The following is a 13,610-nucleotide window of genomic DNA, read 5'->3' as shown; positions in this document are numbered from 1 at the left end:
ATCAGGCTGTGCAAACAATATGTTTTAGATCATTTTTGTGTATTTAACTCTTCTTCGCACGTAGAAAGCTTTAAAGTACAGTTTATCAAAAGCGTCGAGATTGTGATTGTTCCATATAAAAACATATTATTTGCTGAATAACAGGACACACTACAGAAGGTCGTTTCACGTCCATGGTAACAAAGTTAGAACCGACCTTACCTTAAGAAAAACTGTGACGCCACCAGCGGTGGTGCTCCACGTGATACCCCTGTCTTGCAGCAATGGCCCTGCGGTGGAGTTTCCATTGGAGGAGACTGCGTTGAAGAACACATTGGTCCAAACGATCATATTCCTCCTGACAAGCTTTCCAAAACCCCTCAATTGTGCGGTGCCGTCTGCTTCCCAAGGCTCGTTTCAACAACGGAAACCCACAAAAATCCATGGAAGAGGCATCGGGGGGTTTCACAGGGATGTCTGTAATGGGGATTGCATGAATGCCCGTTTCACGTGCCATCCGATCCATGTATGCCTGCGTGGACTTTGCCGTATGACTGGAAGCCTTGTCCTGGTGGATGACAACACGAGATGTGTTCCTGCCATAGAGAGAATGAATATCATGTCTGTAAAGTGGCTCCAAAATATTCGTCTGGTAATAGGCTGCATTTATTTTATCCTTTTTTCCACTCTGCGCAGTGGAAGTTTGCCATTATGGCAGTAACAACCAACAACCATGAACCCCCGTGGAAAACTTTCAGCACATTCACGTACCCACTCAGATCGACCTCTTGCATCACGTGGACGATAGTAGATGGCCCTTTTTTTACCACAACCCGACAGATACACCCATGCTTCATCCAGGGACACCACATACTTCCAGCGGTCCCCTGCCAGATGGCGTTCGTAGAGCTTCCGACTGTTGGTCTTCCTCTCCTGGACATGTGAGGCACGCAACTTACGAACTTGAGCCTTGTGCTTCCGCACAATTTGTAAATCTTGGGCTATTATGCGATTTACAGTTGCAGGGAAACATTGCACTGCCTATGCAATCACTCTTTACATTGCAGGGTTTTCACATCGCATCAAGGATCTCACTTTCCGCACAACATCGGAGGAACGCTTGGGCTTCCGATATGTCCGAGGCCCACTTTGACTGGTTCCAGCAACAGGTACAGTGCAAGCTTTATGGCGATTCAACACTGCATTCATGCCCTTCTTTGACACATGGAAGACTTTCGTCTGGCACTGTTTAATTATCAGGCTATAACTATAACCAACGTCGGAAAGGGCACAGATTTACCCCTCCCAAAAGACTGGAATTTTTGGTGCCTAATAAACACTCACTCACACACCAACCATCGTCTTTACAAGTCCTACTGGCTCTGACTGCTCTGTGCTGTGCCTACGTGCTGCTCTCTGGTGATCCAAATCGTAACCATCAACGTGAAACAACCTTCTGTATTCAGGTATTCACTTTGGTTGCATGTAGAAGTGAGACACTGAAGTGTTACCTCTGAGAATACTTTCGTGGAGAGTAAAATATCTAGTTCATGCTCAGCAACTCAGTTCTTTGAATAATGGACTTAACATTCACATTCTACCTATTTTGAAACATAAATTGTGAATGTGAGTTATTCGATAAGTAGTAGTTTTCGTGCACGTGTTTGAAGTTTGGTAATCGACACTGATTTAAATTATATTGTATTCAACTTAACACTACTTTCTTTTGCACCGTTTTTGTTTTCAAACGCATTCAGAAATGGTAATTTCGAAAAGTTTCTCACACACCTTTCGAGCTTCATTGTTTTTCATAACTGCAAGTTTTTATAGCACTATATTTCAAGTACATTTGCATACATATGAAAGCAGCTTAGCAACAAGCGATATTCGTCTGGTACCGAGTTATCTGAATCTGTAGTGCATCCATTGTTGCTAACTAATGCGAAGGATAAAGTTCCAAAGATTGTAACACACTTGGTTGCAAATTCTCAATCCGTTACTGATATATAAAGTGTCGGTGATTAGGGGGGTGGCGTATAAAGGCAGTTGGCCCCAACTTTGTGCTACTTTTCCCACCGTACTATGATAAGCCTTACGTACCAAGGGAAAGTAAACTGTCCTTGCCATTAGTTCTGTCACCTTGCCCCCACCCCAGTTTTGGAACCACATCGCCGCCACTGGATACATACACGTGTGTTTGTATGGGTGTGTGTGTGTGTGTGTGAATAAATAGATTCATTTCACATCGCGTTTATGTCCCTTTTGGCTAATTTCGAACAAAAGGATGAATTGTTATAAAATGAAATATATGTAATGGGAAAATCACAAACACACATAAACCACACACAATCCAAGTTCCATAGATACCATGTAACCAGACGCCAGTGCCTCGTGAGTCTGCAAAATGCAATCCAGAGCGTGCTACAAGAAAATGAAGTTGACCTTTGGGAATCTTAGAAAGGGTCACTCCAATGTAGTACGTTTGTATTTGTGTGGGGGTGTGGTGACATCCGTGGCAGAGTAGTTAGCACAGAGACAATGACACCAAAGGTCATGTGTTTGAAGCCCGCCCGGAGCATGGGTGTTCCTTGTGAGTGTCCTTTCCATCAATTTCCATCAGAGTGGCAGAAATTGAATGTAATATAAACCAAATCAATAAACAATAAGCTATTTGTGTATATGTGTGTGTGTTTGTGTGTGTGAATTCATGTCTTGTATTATATTTCCTGTTTCCACAGAGTTCCTACACCCAGTGGACACCACCCAAAATGACGGAACAGTGCTTTACTGCGACTGCGTATCAAGCTGCACCAGGGTTTCTGTTCATTTCCTTCGTTATGAATATATGAAGTAAGTCCTACATTTCAAGTTTCAACAATATGTAAACCAATGTGATAGTTATAATTAAGGGGGTTACAATAGGCATTTGGCTATTTGTCGGAAACGCAATGATTATACGCATAAGGACGAGAATATACAATATTTATAGAGAAGTTTCAATTCCTGTGGTCATACTGTATATGATGAATTTCAGAAAATAATCTTGAAGCCCTGGCTATTCGGATTCGTAATTAGGTATATTCCCTTATACATTTGAAGTAATCATGACTTGAAATTCTTGAGTGCGTCTGCACATACGGCCATATTTCACTCTTCAGTGTATACGGGGAAAACCCCTCTAATCTAAAATCCTTACCTCAAAGTTAAAAAAAGGGTGTGGCAGGAAAAGTGTAAAGAGGCAACAGGGAACAATGTAAGGAAACACTAAACAAATTCCTCAGAGAGAGTGGAAGAGGCCAGCTTGTCTCTCAAAGCTAAAAATATTAGTAAAAACACTATTGCTGTCGCCACGAAAACAGTCCATTGAAGGTCAGAGCTTCCCCTTGCCTCCTCCACACCTCTGACCCTCCAGGGTTGCGACACTTTTTCTAAGCTGCTCAGTCGACACTTCGCGCGTTGTATGTATGCTGTTGATTTTGTCGGTTGAAACTGTTGTTTATTGGTAACACTGTGGTGGTGTGACCTTGAATGGACTGTTTTCGTGGCGAGAGCTCAACCATCATATCCCAACATAGCTGATTGGATTGAAGGTTTTTCAGAGAAAATTTAAATCGGCACATTCGACAAAGATATGCCGACCATACAAAAGTACATTACAGACACTTCACGTTCAGACGTTCCAGGAAATGATGATGGGTCAGACGGCTGTCTCCGATACAAAGTCGAGTTAAGATGACTTCTCGTCTGGACGGACAATAAGGGGGGAACCCCCGAATGTATCCTAACCCGCATACATTCGAGGGTATGCGCATGTCCCAGTGCCTCTGTGATAAACTGGGACGGCAGTTGTTCGTTTTACGGTTCCCCCGTTATTGTTACGCTCCATTACTTTATTTGAAATTGCATTTTACATAAATCTGGAAGTAGAAATTTGACAATTACGATAACATTTAATAACATAATATATAACATAAATATAATTTAGTATAATTACATTGGTATCAGTACAGTACAATGTTAATACATCTATACCTTTCATTTTTTACATTAACCTTCGTTGGAATATGTTTAAAATACGATATAAGTATTGTGTGTATGTATTCATTGTTTAACATATACCGGATTTCGGGATCCGAAATCTATAGTTTTGAAAGCTCACGCGCCCCGCATGTTACAATTTTCTTGTTACAAACAGTGCATAGGGATCCAGAGAGCGACAGTAGATCAGCATGTTGTTTAAGACCATTGATTTGAGTTATATTAATTCAGTTTTATTCGTATGCTTCGCCTCAGAGGCTAGGTGTTCCGCTGTCGGTCTCCAGCTCCCATATTTTGAAGATAGTTTTGATGTGATTATGCGCGGTCAGTTCCCATTTGGAATTGTAAAATGTGTGTAGTATTGTGTGTGTGGAAGAAAGTTACCTGCTGCCTTGTATATCTGTTTGATGAAATGAATACACTTAAGCAGAAAGCAGCATAGTAGATATGAATTATTGATTTATAAAATAGAGGTAGTACAATACAAAAGGTAAAAATTATTGGAACTACAAATGAATTTAATTTTGAATGAGATTTATGGATTAGAATTTATAAATGCATTGTATGATATGTAGTTTAGAGAATAACGCCGGAATACCGACGTTTGAATGGTAGCTGGTGTGCCAGCTAGGTGTTGTGAGTTTGTTTTGAAGCCATTACTCTATCCATTTAATCCTTATGTCTTACTCCTGGTAATCGGACGGGACGAATTCTTCTCCGCTCTGCGGCCTCCCATCGTCCAGTGGAGACCACACAGTGGGTGGGTGCTTCCTCCTCCTCCTCCTCTTCCTCCTCTACAGGAGTAGGAGGCAAAGCACGAGAACAAGGGGCCTTCCAGCAGTTCTTCTACTGGTTTCCATGGCAGATTGGGTCTGTGTTATGTGTATTGGCTGGGGTGGTCGCCTTTGCTGTTGCTCGAATCTTCCCAACTCCTCCAAAGACACGGCGTCTACGAGTGCCATGAATCTTTCTATCTGTTGCTTACAGAGCAGGATTGCTATATCATATGTTGGAAGTTCGCTCCTCATGTTTTTGATGTTCTCACCTGATCCTAGGCAGAAGAAGACCTCATGCTCTGGGGTGTCTTCCGGAGCTTCGTGGAATTTCTGCTGTCTATCCGTTGTAGATGCTCTCCGTAAGGGCCATGGCCTGTCAGGAAGTGCATTAAGCCCTTTGTTGCATGAGCAGTTATCAGTTTGTTTTGACGTAGGTTTGGGACGAAGGCGAAGGTCCTTCTTCCATTCCGGGCAACGTCCCATTCCCCTTGCCAGGTATTCATGAATCTTTCTCTTATCTCCCGTAGAGTAGGCAAGAAAATTCCAACACATTTATTAAGGTTTTCCTCGTCTCCCTTCCTAAACCAATATTTGGCCACCCTCCAGCGGACCTCCAGATCCAGCGGAAGGTATCCCGTAAGGGCAAACAATGCATCCGTACAGACTGTTCCGAAGGGCCCTGTTACTCGTAGAAGAATCCTACGTTGAGAGGCCCAAAGCATTCTGATGTTCTTTTTCAGTGTCAACTCCTCCATCAATGTGGATGACGCATATGTGGCTATTGCTTCATAAATTGACTTGGTATATGCTTCCATTATGCTGGAATTTAGATTAACTTGGTATGATGTCAACCTGGTGAGTTTTTGCGTTGTCATTTCGGCTTTGGTAGTTATTTTTTGTATGTGTCTATCGAATTTTAATCCCTCACCTATGGTTACCCCAAGATATTCAAAATGTTCTGCTCTTTGAATGATAGAGCCAGATAGTTTTATCGATGAGTTTCTCCTGGTGCTAATTTTACTCTTTACAAACAAGTATTTGTTCTTTTCTGCGGATAGTTCTAGCTAGGCTTCCCTGCACCATATTCTTAGGGCCTCTAGAGCTTCATTTACTTTGTGCTCAACCTTAGCACGGGAGTCGTCTGCACATACCATAACTATGTCATCCGCGTAGGCAATAACTTTGTTATGTTACTGTTATTACTGAGATCATGAAGGCAGGTTTCTAGGTTAAGGTTCCATAAATGAGGTCCAAGCACCGACTTCTGAGGGCATCCCTTACTTGAAATTTTGGAGAAGGTTTCCTCGTTCAAGGTTAGTTGAACCTTCCTGTTCCTGAAGTAATCTTCTAGTAGTTGAATTATTGTTGACGGGCAATGCAACCTCCTGAGGGTAAGGAATAGCCACGGCCACCATAGGTTGTCGAAGGCTCCGCTGATGTCCGCGAATACTGCCACCACTATCTTCTTGTCTGATGTTTGAGCCTCCTTCTTTAATGCATTGACTGCATCCTCAGTTGAGCGACCCTTCGTGAAACCGTACTGGCGGCCAGAGCCTCCAATCATGATCAGAAACTCCTGCAATCTCTTATTAATCATCTTCTCGAACAACTTACCCAAGGTGTTGAGTAGACAAATCGGTCTATATAACTTCAGGTTTGTTTCGTCCTTCTTCCCTTCCTTTTTTATTATTACCAACCTTCCCTCTTTCCTGGGGTAGGGAATTTCTTGTTTGCCAAACAGTGGTTGAACAATACTGTTATGAAATGGATCGTTTTTGGCAAGGGCAATGTAACGACTCGAGCTGGAATGCCGTCAGGGCCCGATGCTCTGTTGCTCTTCATTGTAGCCAGTTCACGGGTAACCTCCTCCGGTTCGAAAGGAACTATAGGTGTTTTGTTCGGATATCCTTCGTTTTCCCTTCTCGTCGCTTCATTATTTTCATTGTCAGTTTCCTCCTCATCAACCGGAAGAAGTCCACTAAGGAGGCCCTTTCCAGTCTCATTCAGATCTCTACTGAGGGTGCCATCTGCTTTTCTTATTGTTGTTATTCCTTGGCTAGGTTTGACTTTTTTGGTCATGATTCTGTATGGGAGACCCCACTTATCCCGCTCCAGGTTACCCTCTACAAATTTTCCCATCTCTTCTGCTTGAGTTCTTTAAGCTTTTTGGCGTATAAAGCCCTTGCTCTACGATAAGCCTCGAGATATTGGTACCTATTGCCTTGTATGACAGGTTTTTGGTATAACTTGCGGCTTTTCCGCATATTGGCTCTTAGTACATACTTCCTTGCCGACCATGGTCTGATTGGAATATTTTGTCCTCTTCTCGGTGTGGATGCTGCAATGCCCATTTGTGGAGTTTTGTGAGCAGGGTTGCCCAATCGTCAATGCTTCTCTCCGGTCGTAGATTTTCAGGAAGATTTATGTTTTTGAGAAGGATGTTTGCATCCGTCCAGCTCCAGTTGTATGTTATAACTCGATCAATTTTGTTTTCCAGTAAGGTTCCCAATGTTATATTAAAAAAGATATCAGATTATGGTCGCTGGTGGTTACCATATCATATACCTCCAAGTTTTGTATGAGCGCTGACATTTGATTGTTCGTTAAGGTTAGGTCTATGTTGCTGCTTGGCCTTGGTCTTCCCCTGTACGGGGGTGGATTTCCTGGTAGGTTTTCAATGTTGAGATTCAACTCTGCAATAAGGTCGGTCATCTTCATTCCGTTATCATCAGTTTTCTTCTTGGCATTTGCCAGGCAGGCGTTCCTAATGCGGGCAGTGTAGATTTCAATGTTGTGGCTGTATTGAGAATAGCTGTTTATTATGATAAAGTTCATCTTTCCGTAGTTTACTTCTATGCAATTTGTATGCGTGTCTGAGAAATTCGAAATTTTGAGGATTGTGATGTTCTTATTGAACGATACAATTGCTGCTTTCGTATTGCTGTGTGGATTATAGATTAAGGTAGCATCAGTTGGTGCATGTATTAGTTGTTCATTTTGTAAATATGGTTCCTGTAGTAACAGCATGTCTATATGGCTTCTTTTTGCATACATGAAAATTTCCTCAGTAGCGAATTTTGCTCCGTTTGGTTCACCTGGATGTTTCTTAGCTTTTATTTTTCTAATGTCTTACTAGTGTGGTTCATGAAGGCCATGGTTTTGCAGTATCTTGTATAACTCTTACATATGCCCTAGCAAAGTCCTCGTAGACCTAATTTAAATTAAGTTCCAGGTTTCTACGTTGGAAGGCAGTCTTCAACAAGATGTGGAAGAGGTCTGGGTCCACCGGGATGTTGTTGCATCTGAGCATCATTTTGTCCACAACCTCAGGGTATGGAAATGTGATGGACTTGCCACCATCATGCTTTAGCCGGACAAGGAGCCGAAGAGCTGTTATTAAGTTGTCCCTTTCCTCTAATCGGCTTAATTGGAGATTAACTTCGAATTTTTGATAAATAGGGGCCGGATCAATTTGGGTGGGGGAGGGGTCTGGGGTGTCAGGATTCTCTGGTTCTAAAATTACAGGGTTTGTTAAATTTGGATATTTCCTTTGTGGATTGAAGGGCGTTGCGTTAGGATTTAGTTTTTGTTTTTTCTGTGTTGGAGAGTTGGGTAAATCGGTTACATCATATTCAAGTAGAGGACTATCTTGTTGTTGAAAGAGAGAATCCTCCTGAGAGGCAAAATAAGAGTCTGAAAAAGAGGGGAGGGGGAAGGTGGTGGCGTGAAAAAGATGGATTCAGAGAGCGAGATTGAAACTGGAGAAGATGGGTAGCTGATGAGAGAGACAGGGGAGAGAATAAAGGTGCAGTATCCGAGGTTGGATATGTTTCTGCTAAAACTCGATTGGTGGTGTTGAAAATGGGTCGAATGACATAGGGAGGAAGGATATAGCGAAAAGTTGCTTTGGTGAGGGGGGTATATATGACTTCTCGAGGATCCATAGGGTTAAGGTATATAGGTAGTTCTATGTGAAATTTATTATTTAACAAATTGCTTAGCGTCTTTGCCTTGCAATCAAGGGGTCCCGGGTTCGATACCCGGTGGAGGCACAAGTGGTTCGGATTCCACTTTAAACTGTAGGTCCAGTCCCGATTAGCCTTACTGTGCATAAATTGGACTTAAAACAGCAATTCGAACCAAACCAAAACAAATTGCTGAATTCTTTCTGCTTACGTTCGTGAAATTCCGCCGCTCTTATCGCGTTGCGGCGTCGACGGCTAGGGGTTTTGTTTTTCCTTTTCGTTATTGGTTTAGGATCCATAATTAGTTCTTTCAATCAGCCTTTGCTGAAAGAATTTTAATGTAGGACATTCCTTCTGCTTGGCGTTGCACGTTCTTTTTTCTACATAAGCATGGTATGCATACTTTTTCTTGGTTTTCTCTTCTACACTGCTCCATTTGCTGGCCCTCAGCTCCACATCTGTCGCAGCATTGCACCCCTCTGCAGTGCCTAGCCATGTTCCCGTAGTCACAACACGAGACACACATTGGAACAACCAGGTAGTCTTTCATTGGCAAGGATAAGTATGCTAAATGTATCTTTTTTTGATTTAGGACGAGTTTTCTGATTACAGGATCAACCTCATACACCCCGTGAGATACAGGCTTATTTCTCGGCCCGGTCTTGAATCTGAACTTAAATTTTGTCTTAAATTCCTCGAAGGTCAAATTTAAGTTCTCTTCAATGCCGTTTAGGACAATATCCTCCTCTTCTCTTTTAGTGGGAACTTCGTATATTACCATTAGGGGGTTGCGATTTTTTGGTAATTCGGCTTTAAGTTTCTTTCCCTTAAGTTTTGGGTTTCTCAAGATTTTATCCACATCTTCGCCGGTGGGTGTTTCCACAATAAGGGTTTTTGGAGTCGACCTTATGGCTTGGATTTTCACCCTCTCCCTAACTGGGTTAACTGCCATTGGGAAGTTGTCCCAAATGGCTCTGACGTTTTGATCATCTTGAGCTGTTATGAAAACGGCGTGTTTAGGTTTGTTTGTGATTTGTTGTATCTGAGTTGCTTTTGCTCCCAATGGTGCAGGGGTGGCAAGCGTTTTGGCATACGATATTTTTTGTGGGCCCGCATCAGGTAAGGGGTTGTTTTGTTTGTTTGCTCCAGAATTAAGCAAGATGTTCTCAGTGATTTTGCCTCCGCTACAGTTTCCGTCTGGGTTTGTCCCATCTTGGCTAGGATTTCCAAAAATTGTGTTTTCTTGTCCGCCGTGATATTCTTTTTCTTGGCAATGAGGGTGGTGATATCCAATTGGAGTTTCTGGAAAGTTCCCAGGAGTACCTCTGAAGTGTCCGGGACGATTTGGCTTAAAGATGATGTTCCGGTTCCAGAGGGTGTGGGGGTAAGGGTGAGGGTTAGTCCTGGGGTGGCGACTCGTGCTGCCTTTTCCTCTCGGTTGCATTGCTGTTCCAGGCTGTCCGGAAGATGTTCTCTCTTTACGAGGGTGGGACTTCCCGCCAAACCACCCCTTCTGAAGAGGTCAGGGGCTGGTTGGAAGAGTTAGTCCTCTTTTGGTTCATTTCTTCCCTTCGAGGTGGCCCCCGTAGGAGCCATCTCCGCTGCTTACAGTTAATTCACAGGCCCGAGTTAGACTTTTAACTCATTGATCGCGAAATGAAATGAGACGCACGTGGTCTTATTATTGTTTATTGTTGCTATCCGGTCCGCGTGCTGGAGATGAGATCAACGCACTTAGATCACTACGTCACGAATCGCAACGTCAGAGAGACCCGTATGTTCGACGCACGTAAGTATCACTGCCCCGGTAAGCCACCTATGTATAAAATATAAGTTACCCCTCTGCGTCGGTGTGCCCACCAGAACATGCCCTGGAGTTTCCTCTGTGAGGTGAGTGGGGTCTCCAAGGTATATCGGATCTCGGGGGTTCCAGGGGAGTATTCTTTCCGAGGTGCACACTTTGTTCACTGATTTCCAAGAAAAAGTTCACATTCACTACCGGGCCTCTCGGTTTATTCACTATAATTCGATAACCACTGAACGGATTTGCACTAAATTTTCAAAGTGTGTCGTGTTCACATTCGCGCTCGCGATGGTGTTCAGAGACGGACTAAACACAGAATTTTCCCACCCTTTTTGGAGGGTCGCGTCGCGGAGTTCCGTAACGCGTGAACACTTGCATACGACACAGATACGTATTGGACGGACAGTACAAGCAACGCCATACACCTATGTTGGGCTTTATACGACGATGAAAGCATCGGCTGCTTAGTTCCCGATAATGTTCAATTGCGCCGAGTCACGAATCATAGCGTATCTCATGTACTCCCTATGACATTTGTAACGATTCTGACAAAAACAACATTATTTCCGGTATTTTGAACATAAATGTTATACAAATTGTTCCTTCTGCATATATAGACCTACTATAGTTAAAAAATAATAATCCAATCAGTCAGATGATGTATGTTGCCATTCTTAACATTACAGGAACATGTACGATGGATACAAGAAGTTCAAAATGATGTTTGAGACGCCAAAGGAACTGACCAAACTTAGGGTAGTACGAAGCCAACTAGATCTTATAGGTGAGATTACCAAACTCATTACACGAGAATTTCCAGATAATTCTTTGTGTGTTTCATTGATTTGTTGCTTTATGTTCAAAGCAAAATAACTAAAACAACTTTAACACAAATATATCCATTGTGACTAAATTTACTACCCGCATGATTTTCAATACGGAGCATGTTGGTTATCTGATTGACACAAAGCGCGAACATTCTGCATTAAATATTGCCAATGTTAGTGACAGTTTCCCCTGAAGAAATTAATTCTAAGTTTTATCCATTTCTGTAATATATGTTATTGCAAATGACGTGGAATTGATACTACATGAGAAACCAAAATGCTATCAACTTACATTGTGATATGGGTTTGTATTGGAACTAAAAGGAGCCCTTGTAATTAATTATCTTCACCTGAACCACACCCACACACACACACACACACACACACACATATATATATATATATATATATATGTAAATATACATGGTCGAGATGGATCTAAAGGAAATAGTGGGAAAGTTTTACTTCATGTTGGCCAGGATAGTAGACAGGTGGAACGATTCTGTTTCTGATGCCATGAACCTTAGGGTTTAAGGAGCCTAGAGTGTAATATATATATATATATATATATATATATATATATATATATATATATATATAGTGGCGTAAATAACACCCTCGCAAACCCCCACGGTGCGGAGGGGCGCAGTAAGAATGATAAATTAAGGAAGACATTTAGTTCACAAAAGTTTTTATTCCGGCGTTCATACATTTTATGCCCCTAGAACTGCAAATAAAATGTTAATCAGTAGAATAGTAGAAAGTGAATTAGCCTACCAGATTAGAAGAAAGCATTCATTAGCTGAATTGTTCAAGCCATGATTACGTCACCAAAGGTCAGACTATAGGCAAGAAAATGCTCTGGCAACTACGAATATTTTATAGTGTATCTCCCTAGGACGCAGACGTAAGACCCACTCCGAAAAAAATTCCATCGCACCCCAGTGCCCTTCTCCATCCTACTTACGCCCACGTGTCACACCCGGTGGAGATACAAGTGGTTCGGATTCCACTGCTGCTCTCGTATATTGTCAAGTTTACCGCTGAGCCGATACCACTATTTGCGATAACAAGACCTTAACCGATCCCTACCGATACAGATATTTGTATAATTTCGGTACAAAATAACAAAGGATAGTTACTGTGTCATACTAACTCGTCCGAGCCAAGAATCTCAGAAATATAATAATAAAAGAATTTTTATTTCATACATTAATGTAAGACATAGGAGTAGTATAAAAGTATATAGGATAAACCCAACTTACAAGTGTAGAAAAGGCGAGGCTATTTGATTGAACAATCAGATTTGCTTACACTTAAAACAATGCCAAGATGGGGCCTGTACCCCAATTCTTCAGGTGTGATATGCTCTGATTTTTAAGAAATTCTGAATTTCTAGTGTAGAAAAGGCGAGGGCTCAACAGATAGATTTACCCATACTTAAGACAATGGCAAGAGGGGCTTATACCCTAATTTTTCAGGTGTGGAGGTTCGGGTTTAAGTCCTCATAAAATATGAAGCCTCCCCTGATGGCAAAATGATAATATTGTTGCCTTGTAAACAAAAGGCTCGGGGTTCGAGTCCTGATAAAATATTTAAGATTGAAATACATGTGGCAAAATAATATGTCCACAAGTGAGATTTTGAGAATAATTACTGCTAGTTGATAGCCCCCAAATCTGAAACCCCCCCCCCTCCCTCCTCTGCTCAGACAGATTCGGCCATGTGTGTAAAAGCTATATCTGTGTGATTGTTGTTTATAAACTTGTCAAAAATATGGCTTTTTTGTATGAACACATACAATCCTGAATACAATTCTGGTTTTGTATTGTTCTGTTAATATAAACACAAGTGAGACTTACAGAATATTTATTGCACAGTTCAAAATCCAATTTTGAATTGTATTTAGTTGATATAGAGATGAGGTTTTAAACCTGGTGAAGTGTGTTGTACATCAGCAAAACTATCACCAAAACCTAGTTACTGCTGTTGTTTGGGTATAAAAGCACCAGCTCAGCCACTAACTGCTGAACCCAACTGATATTTTTTATTAAGTATAAAGTTTTGAATTGAAGCCCAGAAAATCTTATATAATAAACAACAAGAAAAAATGCCAAAACAAAAATATTGCAATCGGTGTAATAAAAATATATCTAGTTCTCATTGGGCTAGGCATTGCCGTATTTGTAACTCTAAGAAATGCAGAAAAGCCACAAAAATG

The 13,610-nt window shown here is 41.7% G+C and overlaps 1 protein-coding gene across 1 annotated transcript in view; it reads left to right on the top strand.

The window, feature by feature from the left end:
• The window catches only part of LOC146004737 (uncharacterized), a 105,305-nt gene that overhangs the window by 78,053 nt on the left and 13,642 nt on the right, over positions 1-13,610 (top strand). The window contains exons 17-18 of the mRNA XM_083143699.1: positions 2,718-2,829; positions 11,249-11,346. Coding sequence (XP_082999825.1) covers positions 2,718-2,829; positions 11,249-11,346 — 210 coding nt within the window. The remainder of the gene's footprint in view (positions 1-2,717; positions 2,830-11,248; positions 11,347-13,610) is intronic.

This window comes from Lepisma saccharinum, chromosome 22 (genome assembly GCF_977018435.1).
Source record: "Lepisma saccharinum chromosome 22, izLepSacc3.1, whole genome shotgun sequence".
NCBI lineage: Eukaryota > Metazoa > Arthropoda > Insecta > Zygentoma > Lepismatidae > Lepisma > Lepisma saccharinum.
The sequence above is the reverse complement of the archived record's forward strand: the minus strand, read 5'-3'. Positions and strand labels throughout refer to the sequence as shown.